Below are 19,689 nucleotides of genomic sequence, written 5' to 3'. Positions count from 1 at the left end.
AAGTCATAAGACACTTCTTTCTAAAAAGAAAAGAAATTGTTTTGTTTTTTGTTTTTGGAAATTAGGAATTTTTTATAATTTTCATTTTGGATCGGGTCTGTTTGCTTTGGGAAGAGGTCCGTTTTATGGCTTTTTTTACATATCAGAAAAAAAAACTAAACCTGTTTGATTTTTCTGATTGCCTCTTGTGCATGTCCATCGTGACCTAAACATGTCGGGTCACTCAGAAGACCAATCAACGTGCTTAAGGCATTCTGCAGATCGATATTGTTCATTTTGCAATCGGAGTTATGACAAACAGCTCTACCTATTTCTCGAACCTAAACAAATAAACATATACCATGTTTTACACAATTGCACCTTAACATGTGTAACAAGATCACCAATTATTGAATTGTACTACAAAAATATAGTACATTGAATATGTCATGTATTACAGTTAAGTAAAAGTCATTATATCGAGTGGAACACAATTAACAAGAGTTCATCGGTCGGAGAAATATGCCCCCCAAACAGGGCTTTAAACTAAAGCCCAATTTAAAAGTCATCTACTGCCCAAGGCCAATGCACATGTGACGTATCAAGCCAATCGTCAATCGTTCAATTCGTTGACGAGTTACTGATTGGAAACAATTTTTTCACTTATTGTGACAGTGACCTTCACATTTGACCTAGTGACCCAAATTTCAATAGGGGTCATCTAGTGTCAATGGCCAATGCAAATGAAAAGTATCAAGTCAATCGGTCGATTTGTTGACAAGTTATTGATCAGAACTGATTTTTCTACTTATTGTGACAGTGACCATGACCTTTGACCTAGTGATCCCAATTTCAATAGAGGTCATCTACTTTCCATGTCCAATGCGCATGTGAAGTATCTAGCCAATCGGTCAATTCATTGTTGAGTTCTTGATCGGAAACGATGTTTACATTTATTGTGACAATTTCCTAGACCTTTGACCATGTGACCTCTATTTCAATAGGGGTTATCTACTGACCAATGCCAATGCACTTGACAAGTATTTAGCCAATCGGTCAATTCGTTGTTGAGTTATTGATCGGAAACGATTTTCACACTTATTGTGACAGTGTCCTTGACCTTTGACCAAGTGACCTCTATTTCAATAGGGGTCATCTACTTTCCAAGTTCAATGCACATGTCAAGTATCAAGCCAATCAGTCGATTCGTTGAAGAATTATTGATCTGAAACGATTTTCACACTTATTGTGACAGTGACCTTGACCTTTGACATCATCATCTCATCTTCGAATGTGATCCCATCTGGGACGTAGGCAGCGAACCAGCTTCCTCCAGGCTTCTCGGTTCTGGGGGAGTCTCTCCAGCAGCCACCTGGTGGAGATTATGGTCTTCGGCCTGATGGCTTTCAGTTGACACTGGCTTTCACCGCACGGCGTCATTCGTCCTCCAGCTGGAGGTGCATCTTCTTCCAGGTCCGTGATGTCTGTTGTTATTTTGTTTGCGTTTCTGTAACAATGAGGTTATAACAGGGTAGGGTAGCTAGCCCTTCATCAAACCCTGCTCCTTTTTCATCACGGGCTTGGGACCGTCCTTGGCGGAGTTGACATGTGACCTAGTGAACCCAATTTCAATTGGGATCATCTACTGTCCAAGGCCAATGCACATGTGAAGTATCAATAAAAAAAAGTGAAACAGACAATCGGTTAATTCGTTGACGAGTTTTTGATCGGAAATGAACTGTTCTACCGACAGACAGACGACCGACAGACAGACCGACTGACATCAAGCAAAACAATATACCCCCTCTTCATCGAAGGGTGGCATGAAAGGCATTACCTTTGACAATAGACACGCCAACCCAGGTGGTGGTGGTGCTATAGAAAAGGAAACCTTGCTGTCAAAGTGTTTACAGTTCAGCATAACACAAATGATACCGTTGAAATCTGTTTCATTTGCAGACCCCACCCCAATGTACCCATCTGGAGGTAAAAAGCATTTAGCAATCTGCCAATGATTACTTTCCCATTGTTCAGCCGATGTATTATTCCAGGAAGGATTACCATAACGATGTGCTTTAATAATTTCATCACGAACTTTATCACATATCTTCATGCTACAAGGTCTAGGTTGTTTGAAAGGTGTGTCTTGCATTGAATCGCAGACATGTTTACCTCTCTTCTTGCATATATTCAATGTGGGACATTTCAACAAATTGGCGGTACAACAGTTGGTGCATACTGTGGCTGTATAAAGTATTGACCGCACAGACTGAAATATTTGAGTCTGAACGTCTTTGACCTCTCTGTCAACAAACTCTTCTAGGGTATGTTTTGCAATGTTAAGTCCGAGAAACGCTTTCAGCCAGTTTGATCTTTCTTGATCAGAGGAAACGTCTGCCAGACCTGCCATTGTTGTCTTCTGTTGTGCACGACCACAGGGTGCATCAGATGTATTTACAAGTTACCTGAATAAGCAAATACAATTTGTTGAAGTGAAATTTGTTTCAATGACAACTATGGTATACATATCTTAACCATGATGTTTGATTACGTCCAGTGATAAATGCGATTTTAGTGGATATATTCAAAATATCATTTGATATTGATGCATATCGTTAATAATATTTTCTGAGAAGGGAGGTGTCAGCTAAATGGATAGTTTGAAATAATTCCTATACTCCGCAACATGCCTTCAAAACTTATCATTTACCATGTGCATGGAAAATCTTTATATAAACCCATTTGGAACGAAAGTATGTGTTGCCATTTGCTGAAAATCTGTTCACGTATATTAATGCAGTGAAAGCATTTGCCAGCAGTCTCTGACGAAACATGTTTGTGAACTAGTTTTCTACTTTAAAATTTGATGTGAAGTTAAAATAAAACACACGAATGTCAAACCCTCTGCCCATAGGGCATCCTTTTGTGCAAAAAAGCAATTTGAGGTAGTTTGTTAGAGGTCCCAAAAAGAAAGTTTTCTGTAATATTGTTGAATTATTTTTGTTGCTCACAAAGTATGTTAAAAGTTATCAAATACAAAATAAATAGATTGTCTGGTTGGTTACCTTTGAAAGGATGTACTATCTGACATGTCAACATTTCGTCATATCTACCAATCCTGATCTTAAAAATAATGGAAACTATCAAAATAAAAAGCGTTATAGATAACTCTTCATTAAGTTACAAAATGTTCAATACTGATAATAAAATAGCATATTCCACTACTACATTTCATTACAAGACTTCTTTTGTAAAAGTGTGTGTTCTTTTTTAATATGTTTTTTCTCCAAAGTAACATGATGCAAATTTTTGATCTCAGTTCAAAACCACAAATATGTTGTTTTTATTTCTTGTTTTTTTTTGTTGAACAATACTGTTTGGAATGCTTACGACATAAAAACCAATCACATTTAAATGATTGTCAAATGTTTGTTTGATTATCAGTTGGGAAATCAATAATGACAGAGTGTGCTTTAAACTTACATTTACACATGAACAAATGTGGAATGTAAAGAGATAAAAGAAACTGGGTCGTGTAAAAAGCATTCAATAAACTGACCTGAAATATTTATAAAAACATGGATGTGCATTTTTAAACACGGTCTTTTGCGCATTTTTAGGTTAAATCCAAGCTTTTTATGTGTTGTGTCTGCCCTTTTCACTTATTTGTTATATAGGACCTTACAAGCAATTTATATAGATAGGATCTGTCACGAGTTGTCATATCATACCATATTTTATTAAACGAGTTCAGGAATTTTGTAAGTTAGCGAGCCTTTGGCGAGCTTACTTACGAGTTTCCTGGACGAGTTTAATAAAATATGGTATGAAATGACAACGAGTGTCAGATCTTTTTTATCACATGCTTTTAATGAGCAAAATAAATAAACATTAATGCAAACATAATGATAAATCCCGAATGTTGTTTACATTTCGTGACGTCATTGACGTTGCAACGTCATTTCATCAAAATAACAAAATGCGATTGGTCAATCCAACGAAAACTAAGCCAATGAAAACGCTTAAAAAGTATATTACACATGTGTTAGAAAAATATTTGTAATGGTTATATTACAGGGGAAACAGGGTATGGCATGTGATAAAAAAATCTTGTGTTTACACCCGCTTGTAGTCTTATTTATAAGGCGCGCAAAGAATTTAGGGATACTTTTTATATGGGCTAAATAAATGACATGTCTTATTGGCGAAGGACCAATTACGTGGTGGAAACCAGAAAGTTTAAATGTTCATCAATTTGCGAAAAATTGCAAAATAACATTACCAACTCATAAAGTTTTAGTTCAGAAGTCCATTTTTACCTCAAATATCGTCGATTTGAAGTTTGAAAGGCATAAATTCTTCAGTTAAACCTCTGCTTAAATCGCAATACAATCACTGACCTCTCGTCATGTTATAAAACAGATTTAAATATCAACCAATCAGAAGAAGGCATTATGGTGTAACGTGTACGCGTAAATTTTATTTAACATGAGGTTTTTACACCGACTTTTACCTAAGTAGATCTAGTATGCTCATCTTTGTCAATTTAATAAGCATGTGTTCAAAACAGATATGGTGCAGTTTCTATTCACTCTTCTTAGTTTCAGCAACTTTTTGTGCATGTCTTTTCCACACCTCTGTCTGTGTTGTTATATGTACTCACATTCTACGTTGCATAGGACGGTATACTGTACGATCTGTACAGTATACAGTAAAATTATTTATGTTCTGTATAAAAATAAAAGATACTATTTATTTCAGAACTTGCAAATTTGTAATTGTCACTTTAGAAAAAAACAACAAGGCTCAATTAATCCAGAGAAGTAAAGTAACATCCCTTTACTATATAACGCTCTTCGCTCACAACACACGAACGCAAACTGTGTTTTCCGCCGTTTATTCTTCACATTTAAACCACATGGTTTACATCGAGGCTGCATTATCGATTAATATCTACACAGCGAGCGAATCGAGAGATATCGAACATTTGAATAGTGGTTGGATTTAAATTGCTCAGGCGTGCAAAATTCAAAGTGTCATTACATAATTCTAACGGAACATTATCGAGAAATGAATTATCTACACATGTATGTAAATATTATTGCAATCCGTTGATATTAACTGTCTGATATCGGGGCTTCAATGAATGTTGCGCACAAAATCCTTGCGCAACAATGAAGACAAAGAAGGACCCAACAAACATGCCCATATCGGCCCGATATTGGCTAAATGATGGCATATCGGCAGAGGTTTGCCGATGTTGGGCCGACATCGGACCGACGTTTATGTAAAATAAAAATTATTTTGTTTAAAGATAAGACCCTTTTTGTAATGTTCAATTTTAGTGAATCCATCTGGTTTGATAACGTTTGAATAGGTAGCATATTTTAAAATTGATAGTTATAGGACATTGTCGGCCGGATGTCGGCCCGTTGTTATAAACATACTTATAACTCGACAGTTTAAAGTATGATATCGGCCCAACATAGGACCGATATCATAATTAAAACTCAAGAGAAATGGTAACTTTGATTATTTTTCTTGTTGCATTAAATTTAATTGTGTATGTCTCTTTTAAAAGCGTTAATGATACTTTGTATAAATTAAAAATATATATGGTGTGTCCAGGAAGAGTAACAGTTGTCAAAATAAATTACCCGATTGCTTGCCTTGGCATTTGAAATTTGCAGTGAAGATCTGTCCCGGCCTTGGAAGTATCCAAAATAAAGTATGTAAACCATCTTAATTTATATAACATTATATTATAAAATACCTTTCATTTAATAAATATATTTTTCATAGTATTATTTCTTTATTTATGCGTTTAAAATATTTTACTTTAAGATATATTCAGTCCTGTATGATCATACAAATTTGCGGGAGATAGCTGAATTGAATTATTTCGAAATTACCAAGGTAAAAACACTCTACCCTGAACATGTTCAGCTATTCAGGTTAGGAATCAATTTCAATTGTTTATCCACAAGATTTTATAATGTTTGTTAACGCTGTTTTTCTGAAATTGTTATCTGTCATTAAATGTTACATGTTTTCGCGACTGTCTAATGTTTGTTTTATTTCATTGCATGTCAAATGAGGTCGCCAAGCAGTATAACAGGCATGGAAAGAATCGAAAGGCAGCTGTTGGAGAACTTCGAGTGTCTGTTGCTGTGCACAGAAAGTTGTCATAGTATGTAAAAAGAGTCGGTCACAGTTCAAAATATTTGTATATACAAATTTACACCCGGGTGTTTCCTTTTTTTCAGAAATAGTCTTCATTGTAGTCTTCATTGTAATGTAAAACGTGTTAAAAAATGCTTTTGATTAAACTGTCCAGTATCGTTAATTCTTGCAACCCTGTTTGAACATAGAATGAATATCCTAATAATATGAGCCTACGTTGCATAACCATTTTCAGAAGCTGTCATGGTTTCCTTGAAATGCTGCAGAAGTTGAAATTGAGTGCAGAGAATGGTTTCAAACAGCCTCTGATCGTGACGTAGGCAGAAAAGCAAGGGCGGACAAGAAACGTGATGAAGCGCCGCAATTTATTATAACTCGTGTGTTTAAACTGTGAATTAAGTCTTCTACTGGAATCATTTATTATGTAAAGGTCTCGTCGAACTTGTTATTACTGATTTTACACAACTTTTATGCATAATGATAGAAGCAGTGTTTTATTATTATTTGTTAGCCTTTATTACCTAAATAGCTTTAACTGTGTATGTGTTACTTTTCAATATATTTGTGTTAGAATCATTTTAATTTGTTATTTTTTAAAAGAAAAATCTGTCGATTTGTCATTTAACAGTTTGTTTAAATATGTTAATTTTTTAGTTGCTGTACCAGTAGAATTATATAAACTGTTTACATAATGTATTTTACATTTGTTGTTAGTTTGGGTATATATAAACATGTTTTACACCATTTGAATAAAAATGTTGGAATGAGTATTACGTAAGTATATTGTTTTATATTTTCAGTTAAGTCAGTAGTATTATTAACAAATACTTTAATTGTTCCAGTTTGGTTGAATAGAATGTAAAAATAAAACTTTGTTTGAAGAAAGTTTTCTTGCATTTATTTAAGGAACTGATTAAATGGTAGGCCCTTAACAATACCAACAACAATTACAAATAATTGAGGCTAGACAGGGACTGGAGAACGGTTAAAAGAATGTCGGCACCATGCTGGCTCAATGACGGTATCGCCCATTGCGGGTCGACATCGAGCCGTGTTGCACATCCGATCTCGGGCCGATAAAAATACCGATGTCGGACCGATATTGAAATAAATATCGGACCGATGTGAAATGTTTGCTGGGGAAAACTTTCCACCATTGTTTTGGTCTTTTCCCCGCTGTAAGCTCCAAATATAACCAATAGACGAGTAAATTGTTATTGTTTACATTCGGCTTTATCCGCGCATGCGCACTGACTGGTTGGCAAAAACACTGGTTACAGTAATGTAAAACATGTTTAAACTTTTAAGGACTTTTGTTTAGTCAATAAAACGATAAAATAATCCGAAATAAACATCAAATCTCTTAAATAATAGCGCAAATAAATCATATTTAGTACCAATACATTTTTATTCATTAATATATTTTCGTCTCTATAAAAGTACGAATTAGTTATTAGCATCAGAGTAAACATGATTGGAAGACTAAATACTGAAAATCCCACAAAACAAAATAAATAAATAAGCCGTATTCTTTCTTATAGTAATACTTTTATAGATGATATTTAAAAAATAATGAAACATATATTTATTTGATCACAATTATAAGTGGTGTGGATATTGTAATTGTTCATCAGCGATCGAATGTGTAAGAGCTGCATTTAATCAATTATTAAACAAAGCCCTAAAAAGCAGAATACATAACAAATATTAAATTTTATCATTTTTTTCCATTGAATGAATTTTCGTTTCGTTTCCTTTAAATGACAATATTAATAATTTTAAGCATACCAATGGACAAATGGAAAAAACCTGCATATTGTGCAAATTGAACTTTGAAATTGTCTTTGCTTGTATATTGCGATTTTTTTACTAATTGATAAGAAGTGATACATGTAACAATCAAGCATTTTATAATAAAAAACACTTTATATTTAATTTATTTTACGCAAGTATTTTTATTGCTTGTTTTTATGATGGTGTTTCGTGCACTGCTGTAACGTACAATGTTTACATGTAATAGCCGATTTTATATTTGCCGGTAATCGTTAAATACATTAATTGTGTAGCAGTAAAATTTTAAATTTATTAAATACTGTATATTATGATTAAACTGGCTAATATATATACATTTAATCCTGCTAATCCATTTCGGACTAATATCTTCATTTTTTAAATATGTTAACATATTTTATTAAAACAACTGTTACGTATTTTAGATTTAAAATTTCGCTTAAATGACTGCTCAATATGACAAGAGATGACATGGAGGTATCATAAATTGTGTTTAATGACCATAAAATCATCTGATACATGTGGTTTATGCAGGCACTCCAAGTATACAGACTATAAGTTGATAGCAATTAGATACACAAAGAGTGTCTAGACAGCTTCAGCCAGTCCGGTTAACAGTGTGTTTAATAATAATGTAATATGTAAAGGTTATCTCAATTTTAAATGCGTTAGGTATAAACATCTTGCCAGGCATTTATATGGTAGGTGGAATGCTAGTTGTTTATATAGTATGGTTGGAACTGGATGTACAATCTTGTCAATTTTTTTGTTATTTTCAATCACTTAGTTTATAAAAGCACACATTCCAGTTCGTGCTTGCAAATTCATTATTACACACGAGTTCTAGATCAGTATAGTTAAATTAAAGGGAAGTAATTGCGTGGATCGTGTACAGTATAAGGAACAATTGAGTAGTCTCCCTTCTGTCACATTCATTGCCCATGTACAGAATGGCAGGCTTCTTTCGTCTTTTATCATAAAATGAACATGTTAATTATATATTTAGTTATATATTTGGATATAAAAATATTGAGGTAATGTGAATTTGCGTATTTAATAAACAATTTGTGCTAGCAATATAAAGGATGTTATCTTCAGCTGTATTATGACTGTTAAAATCAATATTTACATTCAGAAATCTATGAAAAGTTTTGAAATAATTTTTAGGACGCTCTTATAAGACGAGTCCCCAAGTTTTTAATCAAAATATGAGGTAAATTTTCCCGTCTTATAATCGAAGAAATACGATAGGTCCTTCGGTTTATGACACCATGTTTACTTTGTAACTGTCTGGACAGTATCCGATCATAACGAGATAATCGGTTTGTGATAAACAAAGATGCAATTAAACACCGGGTTAAAAATGATGAAACAGTGTCAAAATTGGTGTTAACAATTAAATACAAACAATTACATTTTATAAAATGTGTAACATGGTAAGTTTTTACAGACATATTAAGTTTAAAATCAGAACTATATGTTGCGTACTTAAAATCGATCTATTTGTTGTTTGTTTTCATCCTTTATTGTGTTATTTCATTAAATTAAATGCATTCTAAAGAATTACATTTTTGAGATTTTTTAAATATTAAATGATGTGATAAGCAGAGAGATCTTTGTGGTAACCACATACCGAGCTCGTAGATTGTGTTCTACTCCCGAGTTCGTTTTAGTAAATACAAATAATAACAACAATACAATCGTTCCTAAAATGCATTTCCTTGAATGCTAATGTTTTATTCAGATATAATTTATAAAATTATATTTGATGTAGTGCATGATTATCAATAAAATCGATGATTATGTTCACCGTCTCTATATGCGCTTATATGAATTCCATCTCTTTTTGCAAACCAAACGTTTACTCGTCTTAATATTTGAGAGCGTCAACAAGTTGGACTACACCCGCTTGAAGATGACGAACACTCGTGTCCAGGATATACCAGATAATTTTACATGGCATTTTTCTTATTTTAAGAACGTATTTCAAGAAAAGCCTTATATTTCGCCCGATTTATTTAAACAGATTGTAAATATTACAATTCTGTTAGTAAATTCATTTTATGACATTTTTCAAAAATAAAAAATTGCGTGATCAAGTATCTTTTAAACAGAAATTTATAAATATAATACAAGAAATGCTAATGAAATGTCACTTTTCTATAAGGTTAACGTGCACAGATTCCTTAGTAGAAAAAAATAATTTAACAGTCCTTGCAGGCTTATTGCGCAAAATATTTATACCGCGAATGTGTTGTTACTAAAAAATAGTGATGAGAACATTGTTAGTGACGTAGGCATAGCGCTTATTTGTAAATGTTCTATGTACATAATGACTAATGATGATTTATTTTGGATACATTTTATATGCTTATAGCAACATTATAACGTGGAATAATTAAGGGTTAATTATAATCAGATTAAATAGCGACTGCAACAAAACCAGATACATGTACCAATCCGGGGACCGTTTCTTGTACAATGCGTAACTTTACAGACGAAAAGTTACGTACTTATAAAGTTACGTACGTTTTTCTAAAATGCGTAAATGCGTTTCTATAAACCGAACGTAGCGTAAAACTTAGTTGATATGCTTAAATACTCTCTAAAAAGAAGTCTGATGATAGCACGGACCTTTGCTTTCTCGAACAAACTTTCGGTAAATATTTATACATTATCCGTAAGAAGTACCTTACAAAAAGCAGTTCTTTCCCTTGTTTTCGGAATCGCGATTAGACAGCAAGGTTAAATGTAAACGAAGTTCTTTTGTGTATTGATTCTTTTGAAATAAATTGTGACAATGCTTTGTTGTGTTGGATATGCACTTTTTTAAAACAGAAGTGATGATTTTTACTGAAGCAAATCTTAAATGAAAGGTTCATTCAGAAATATTTCAAACTGGAATTGATGGAGCAAACAGGAAAACATGGATGGATAATACTGAGAAGACAGAGACATGTGCATTGTAGCTTACACATCTGAATTTACAGAATGTAACATAATCAATGAGTTTCCTGACAGGAATACAATTTACTGGAAGGGTATTCATTTCATTTACAGATTAATAATTGGAATGTACAGTACAGTATGGTTTTAGAAGTATTAACACAGGTCTCTGTAACTTGTATTCAGTTGTCCAGTGTTCGACACTAACTTTTCTGAGTAATGAGTTTTTTGGACTTCCTTTTTCTGAAATTTTGGAGTCCGACCATACTTCAGGAAGTCCAAAAATTTATGACACTTTGTATACCGTATCTTTCGGTTTATGACACATATTAACCATAAATTGTTAAATAATCTTTCTCGTTTTGTTTCAGATCGAAGTTCAACGAGACTGCTGTTCAATCTTTGTTGTCATTTGTTATCTCAGATTGCAAAATAATTTGACACATGCCAGTAATATTTAAGCTAATTATTGTAATTTTAAAAAAAATGTTCTCTTATGCATTTATATATGCTTGCTTGTTGAGCTTCGAGATTTGTTGTAACAGCCAACTGCTTTATACATGTTCCCTATAAAAGTTAACATAATATAACAAAGCCAACTAACCGCCACAAAGCCCTGAAATATTGATTGATAGTGACATGGGGTTATTAACGCACAACTGATTCACAGTCGTTCCTGTCCGCAGTGCCTTGGAACCGTTAAACGTGCATTGTGTAAACAATTATGGGTATTGTGATGATGTCAAAAGTGATTACAGACTGTTCAGTGAAAGCTAGTTTTACAATCGAAAATATCTTATTAAAAAACGACCAAGATTGAGTTAATTCAGAGTTCGAGAGTTTCTCTTATTGGTACTCGCAAGCACTGCGTCAAGGAGCCAAAATACATAATTTCGGATTGTTTTGTTTTATCAATGTGTTTAAGCAGAATGATGAGTGGCTTTTATCGGATGTTAAAATGTGCGGACATTCTGATCTCGCGATACGGGATTTTTCATAATTCAAAGATGATTCCGTTGTTGTTAGTTTTGAACCCAGACAGATGATATGAAAAAACTTATAAGAAGAAAAGAGGAAAATTATTTTAAGTTACACACCAAGTATCAAACCCCTGACCCTTGCGGTTTTAAAGAAAATTATTTTTGAAGTTTTCTATATTTACTATACAAGTCTTTATAAATAATTTGAGTCCGTGGATGTGGCAAGTTTTGACCCCAGGGGGCATGATTCGAACAACTGTAGCAGTGGACTATAATAAGACGTTACATGCAAAATAACAAGCATCTGGGCCCTGCTGCTTCAGATTTTTTTTGTAAAGTGTTCACTAATATAATTAAACAAGTAATCAAAAGGGCTAGGTCAATTTTAATCCAAGAGGGATCTTTTTTTTCAAGTTTTTACAGGACCAGTATATGATGTTACACTAAAAATAAATCCCTGCCCGAATGTTTAGAGAGAAAAAAAAAATGTAAGTCATAAAATATGTCTTAATCATTTGGCTTGGTCAGTTTTTACCCGGGGGACGATATTTATTTTTTAAAAACTTGGTAGGGGGGCCACAATAAAAAGATACCTGCTAAAAACCAAACTTCTTGGCCTTGCGGTTTCAGAGAAGACATTTTTTAAGTGTTTGCTCCATACATATAAAGGAAGTAATCATCAGAGAGGGGAAAATTTCCACCGCAGGGTATAATTAAAAAGACTTTACAGTTCGAACGAACCGAACGATTTACAAGAGTGACTTCGAAATAATCATCCCCTAAACTACTTTCACCTAAAGTCGTATTTTGGAACGGATAGAATCAATTTCGTATTCAGTTGAAATATCATGAGTACAATTGTTCTGATTGTTTCATGATGATTTAACAGAACATTTGCCTTCTAGATTGTTCAAAGTTTCACCCGCATAAGGAAAACGTCTAAGCCCACTGGGCTTATATTTTTCAGTAGACCTGAACCCTTTTAAAACTCGGCAGATATACCATTTAATAAGCGTTCGTAGCAAGTTGCATGAGGATTTGGTTAACATGTTACTTCGGGAATGTTAAGAAATTTTTCATTTAATTTGACATGGTAACCAAGATTGTGAATGCAGTTTTGTTAATTACCCGATTGCCATTTAGACCAATCTTCTTACAAAGTTTCTTATAAATTGGAAATAAATATAATCTCTAGTGTTAACAATGTTTATTTTGATAACGGACCATTTGGGATCGATCATTAAAAATGTGCAAAACGTAATCACAAAAGCTCACTGTAAGTAAGTTGTGCTCATTAGATCTAATAAGGACTCTTGCTAGGTACATCTGTGTAGATATGACAGAGCACTGTGAACAGGGTTTTTATTTTAAAAATTTGTTAACAGACTGGGGTCCTTTGAGTTCCAAGTCGTTTCACTAAAACTGGTAAATTGAATTTCATTTTTATAGCTCACATAAACTATACAATTGACAATAAAAGTTGGTTCATCATTTTAATACAATTATAAGTATAAACAATGCATCTTCTGAAAACAAACGTGAAAACCAGACACATAGTCACAATGATGGTATTGTTCTGTTTTTGTATATGCTTCCGACATCACTAAGTTTTGATTGAACACTTCTCACTATGAATAGACCAGCTGTCTATAATCTTCCTTGTTAAGAGGAACTCTTACAGTCCTCATGCAGTGGTTGAAGTGTGCGATTATGACTTGGTATTAAAAACTTCCTTGTGCAGTATGTAGATGGTGAATATTAAATTATTACAATTTTAATGTGACAATAAAAAATGCAACTTAAGGTTTTAATATACAGTGTTCGACAATGACTATTTCTGAGTAAGATATTTTTAACAGACCTTCTGATTTTGCGAAACGAAGGGATTTTTTTATAATTCAAAGATGATTTTGAAAAAGTCCGACGGACATCTTTGACACAAAAACAACGAGTCCGAGTCTCATTTCCTGGAGTCTCGGACCACCAGACTCCCGTTAGTGTAGAACACTGTTGTCGCATTTCTAGATAATTATATAACAATCAACATCACGTTTTGACCAGGTTTATATTTATACTCGTGTGCCAAATATTTAATTTAATGAATTTATACTCATAAATTCATTTCAAAGGAGAACCTTCTTTGTGATAAATAATTAAATATACATTTTCCATGAATGCTGCATTTGATTTAAGATAAATGGCATTTGCAATTATCTTTAAGTATGCTACTATATATATGATATATTTTGTTCCATATTTTAAAAATGCATGAATTGGTAAAATACATGTCAGGGTATGTACCAGTTTTGATTGGTTCTAAATACAAAATTTGAGAAAGTGGGATCCATCCTGGGTCATTGGTGTGGGGCCATTGGTATGACAAGCGGGCACTTTACGTTAACCTGAATCACAATACATGCTTTACCAATAACATGACTGAAATATTTGTGGAAAAGGTCAGTCACTCATAATATACTTATACATAATGCCATTCACCAAATGGAAACTAATACATTAATTTAAATTCATGGAACAGTTCTACATATCTGGCTCAATTTACATATGAACAAAACACAGGGAAAAAGCCAACCATTTTTAATGTTCCTATTTTCAGGAAATTATATTTTACTTGACTCATAGTGTACTGAAGGGTGAATGTCATGATGACACAATTTATTCTTGTAAGAATCCTAATACTTATGCTTTTAAAAACATATGTTTCTATATACTTGAAATTAAATTTCTAATACAATATTTTTTTTAAATCAGTGATAATTGCGTTATTAAATGTGTTTTTTTTTTTTTTTTTTGGAAAGATGTATAATTATGGAAATCTGTTAATTCCGAATTTTTCAGTTCAAATCTTCAATAGTTTTTTTAATTGATTTTGTTAACACATACACTGCTACCATACGTTTCCGCAAAAAGCTTTATTGAGCGCAAAACAAACAACTTCTTGTGAATTAATATTGTCTTATAATTTATGTATTTGAGAAGTATGTCAATGTGAATATTATGCGTAAGTATGGTGTCCAAAGTGAAGAAACAAAAAATCGTATTGTTTAAATTATTTGATTGCAATGGTAGCAAATGCTCTTCACAACACACACATTGTCTATTTCATATGTTATTCATTAATGTGTACAAGTTAATGCATTTAAAACAATAAAAAAAATACATTTACTAATAAGTAATAATGAAGACATTATACCTTATTATGATATTTCCGGACACAAAATGGTATAAATAACTGCATGTTTAAAAAAAATGAGTTATGCAATTTTTACAGCGTTATTGTTGGACGAATAATTTAAATGGTAATAGACATTACTGTTTGTACAAAACACAGTATAGAGTTTAAAGAAATGTGTACAAAGATAATTAAAAATAAAATTGACTGTTGTTAGTTTTCTGTCAATCGGTGCGACCACTTGATTGTTGATGATACCATATATAAAACAACATGAATTGATTTTATATTGTCCCAATGGTAAGTATTCTAAAATGCCTTTGTAAAAATCCTAAAAACTAAGAAAAAATGATTGTAAAGCATACAGCAACAACAAAGTTGTGCCTTTAATATGACATCAATATTGATTACAGTTGAAATCTGATCATAATCAATGTACTGACAGTACTGGTGTGACGATGCTTTTGAAGAGGATGGATATAAAAGCATCAATTTAAGTTTCTCTACATCACCACAATTGTGTATGTGGGTATGAACATTTTGGGTACGAAAAAAAATAGGTACTAAAATTTTGGGTACAAAATTATGCCCAAAAAATTGGGTACGAAAAAAAAATTTGTTTAGGAAAAAAAATTTGCAAAGGAAAAAAAATTGGATTCGAAAAAAATGGGTACAAAAAAATTGGGTACGAAAAAATTGGGTACGAAATAAATTGGGAATGAAAAATTGTGGTTACGAAAAAAAAATGGGGGTACGCGGAAGTAGTACCCCTGGGGAACTTGACCCATTCAGCGAAACTGGGAGGCGGGTTACATTCTCAATCAAATATAACAAGAAATATCTTTAAAAAGATATTCGACGTGTATTATCTGTACCACTTATCTTAAAGGGGCCTATTCACAGATTTTGGCATGTATTGAAGTTTGTCATGAAATGCTTTATATTGATAAATGTAAACACTGGATCTAAAAATCTGCAGTAAAAGAACAAGAATACAATTAAAGAAAGAAAAGAAAGTAACCCTCAACGGTGCTCGAACCACTGATCCCTGGAGCCACGAAGCAAAAGTCTACCGCTCTATCCACTAGACCATCCGTTCTCATAACATAATTGCAGTATTTTCTTTTTCTTTATATAAGCAATCCTCGTAGTATCAAAAAATACAACGACAACAACAGAATTCCCCAAATTATTATAATTTTCAGGTTTTTAAATCGTCAAAAGATGCACATACTGGATATTTTAGTGCATGGTTAATGTTCAGTATTACTGTTTCTTCATAAATATCATAACTTCAAGGAAAATATGCGAATCTGAAACATTTTTTTTCAATTTTGTCAATTTACCAAAACGTGAAAATGCCCCTTTAAAAAACGTATTGTTAAAGTAAAACGTTTGTGGGTTATAATATTACGTTTCAACAGATATATTCAAACCTTGACATGCTATTTAATTACACCATGCTCTTTACTTTCACATGTATATCATACCAAACTTTATATTTCGTTGTTTCCTTTCCTAAGTTAATGATGTTATGATTTCACATGCCCATGTGCATGAACATATAATTTTTGTCTTCTGATTATTGTTTTTTCTCTAATTCAATAAGCTTAGGCATGTTTGATCGTTAAGTACGGCAATAATTTCATGATGATTCCCGAAAGTAGGCATTTGCACATAGTCGTAAGAGCACTTGAATACGTGAGTTCGCCCATGAACACATGGTAAGGTTAACTAAATCTCCGCGATAAGACCTAATATGTGTTTAAAACAGCAAACAATATAAAAAAACACGAAGAATTATCAAACATAGTATGTGCACTGATGGGGCTCTGTAATTTCTGTTTGAAAGGTTTATTAAATATGCAAAATGAAAAAGCACGCATAAGAGCGAGTTTCATAGATGTCGCACGGCTATTAGGCTGTTTATATACCATACTCGCTATAACATTTACAAATGGCAGGTTCGAAATAATTCGTTTTCTTTACACTCATGATCGCGTTAAACGTTAATTATACACCTTTTCATTTGCAATTTATTTACATAATCACGACAAATGTCAAATACAATACACAAAATGCATAGTTGTTTCATCGATCTATAAACATATAATGGATTGAATATAACTGATTTAAAATTAACGTTTTCAAACTATTATTAAATCTTTTTCCGATAATATGCTGTCCTATTTATAGCTAAGCTTCCTTTACCTTCATCAATAATAATTAGCGAGGTATGCCGATTAGAAAAATCGAGCTATCTCAATCTCGGTCTTTTACATAGGTCGCCATTGTGAAGATTTTTCATGATATGATTACTTAGACGAGCTGCTTTGCAGCATCGTCAAAACTTAAAACTTGATGCATTTTAACTTACCATGAACAAATCTCATTGGTCTGATGTCATAGTTAATAAAAGAAGCGCCTAAACTACTGAGGTTCGATCGGTCGTTGCTGGCCCGGTACTACTTACAAGTACCCGGGGTACTCTTAAGTACACTACAATGTACACGGGGTACAGAAAATATACTAAAATGTACGTGGCCAATATTAGACTGTACCAGAGTTTTATTCCTGCTCACATTCTGATGTCATAAAATGCGCTTCCGAATACGAAACAAAATCCTCTTTGAACAAAACCTAACTCAACATGCTTTTTTGAGATCGAGTTTCAATAATATCATCGCGGAGACCCTTTTACAAATTATAAACATAAACATGAACATAATTAATTTGAAAAAAGAACCCGTTATGGCCAGTTTAGCGTTAGTATTCCCGGGTATGTTTTAGTATATTTTCTGTACCCATGGTACATTGTAGTATACTTTAGAGTACCCAGGGAACTTTCAAGTAGTACCCAAGCCGACAAAGACCAATCTAGCTCGACTGAGCTAACTTGTCGACTGGTTGAAACCCAGTCTCTACAGTATATTAGATTCTACTCAGTTTTGACAAAATGATATATTCATGATATCCTTTCCAAAGAAATAGATCTTGACACTGAACTTCTGCTTAAACTGTAAATGTGCCAATAAACAAGCAAGTGACAACCATATGCACATTTGTAAGAAACGCTGTTGGCATATCAATCAGTATTAGCATAAATTACCGTATGATTGTCATTCATTGACATAGCAGTATAAATGCAAATGTTTACAAACACTTAGATTATACAATGCTGATACATAATTCTTTACAGAAAAAGTAAACTGTTACCAATGTTTACGATGAATCAATTCTATCACTCAGCAAACGTCACATTCGTTGAGTAAGTTTGATAAACTTTCAACTTGTGATGGATAAAGCCATGTTAAAAACGAATGCTGAATGAATTGTCAAAAGGAAAATCGAACAAATCATAACAACAATCTATTCGAACAAGTTAAAATTCCTCTTTTAGCAAAACTCCAATCCGCAATAGAACCTGCACAATCAACGCTAGTCCATATACACTTACTCCCAGAGCCTTTGATAATTTTTGCTATGGCAGCTCTTTGGTTATAAATCTGAGAGTTATATTATTCCAACTAAATCAACGCAGGATTTCCGTTACAGTATTTCCCATGCCCTAACATATAGTAAGATCAAAATATAGATAAAAGGTTGAAATTAACTAAAATAATAAAATGATGTTGCGCTCGTAGATTTCGTAGTGTTTAATTATTTATTGGTAATATTTTTTCCCTATATATTCGAGGCAAACGTGCAGGTCTCCAAAATATCGGTACATACGCCGCTATATTTACACAAAATAACTGAGTTACGCGAGCCTTTGAGCAAACGTAACTTTACGTGCAAAAATACGGTACACGTAACTTTACGAAGTTTATAGAACTTTATGTTTTGCACTTACGTATGATTTTTGAACGTACGTTGTTCTTAGAAACGGCAACCCGGAATCTAAAAATTCCGTTATTAGTCTTCTTCCAATACTTATCATACTTATATTTTTATCGTAATCAGAACTTTATTTAATTGTTTATACATAATAGTCTAAATACAAACCCTGTTTGTCGACAGTCGCGTTGTCTTAATCCAAGATCATGACCTCGCATTTCTGAATTTACCGATGTAAACCAAGTTTCTTTTTCGTTCTTTTCGTTTCAAAACGTTAGTCGTAGATGCAGACTAAACTATTTATAGTAAAACGATTTTAATTCAGTGTGTACTATGTCATCAGACATTGAGTATTTTTTGCAGGTTTATTTTGCGGAACAATGATCTAATTTTCACGATGTTTTTTGTTTTTATTAAACCGAGTTCTTTTGTGTTTTTGCATTCTTCGCAGGTTTTCATGAATGTTCAATTAAACCCAATCTGCTTATGTTCCAACAACCTTTACAGGCCGCTTATACGGTTGAAATCTGGTTTTCTATGTGTTTGGCCCCTATTTATCTGGACACTTTTAAAATTCACATGCGCGTATACAGTATTTATTGCATTAAAGAAGTAATAAACCACTATCAAACTGAGCCAACACATACAGGATTATTATGCGCGCTTTATTGCATTTTATGTAAAAAAAATAAAATAATCTGCGTCGAAAAACTAAACCGAGTGCATTTACCGGTAGTTTGTTATTGCATTAAAGTAGTATTCAGCCTTTACTTACAGGCCTTT

At 33.0% G+C, this 19,689-nt stretch overlaps 1 protein-coding gene across 2 annotated transcripts in view; it reads right to left on the bottom strand.

The window, feature by feature from the left end:
* Positions 1 to 19,198, bottom strand: part of LOC127875092 (uncharacterized) — a 25,347-nt gene extending 6,149 nt beyond the window's left edge. The window contains exons 1-3 of one of the 2 annotated variants that reach the window (XM_052419910.1): positions 19,075 to 19,198; positions 1,817 to 2,444; positions 162 to 320 (exon numbers count right to left, since the gene is read on the bottom strand). In XM_052419910.1, the coding sequence (XP_052275870.1) occupies positions 162 to 320; positions 1,817 to 2,389 (732 nt within the window). In that variant the 5' untranslated portion in view covers positions 2,390 to 2,444; positions 19,075 to 19,198. Of the gene's footprint in view, positions 1 to 161; positions 808 to 1,816; positions 2,445 to 19,074 lie in introns of those variants that run through there. The other variant, XM_052419911.1, reaches the window with a different exon arrangement.
* Positions 19,199 to 19,689: the final 491 nt, after the last annotated feature.

Source organism: Dreissena polymorpha, chromosome 3 (assembly GCF_020536995.1).
Source record: "Dreissena polymorpha isolate Duluth1 chromosome 3, UMN_Dpol_1.0, whole genome shotgun sequence".
NCBI classification, from domain to species: domain Eukaryota; kingdom Metazoa; phylum Mollusca; class Bivalvia; order Myida; family Dreissenidae; genus Dreissena; species Dreissena polymorpha.
The sequence above is the reverse complement of the archived record's forward strand: the minus strand, read 5'-3'. Positions and strand labels throughout refer to the sequence as shown.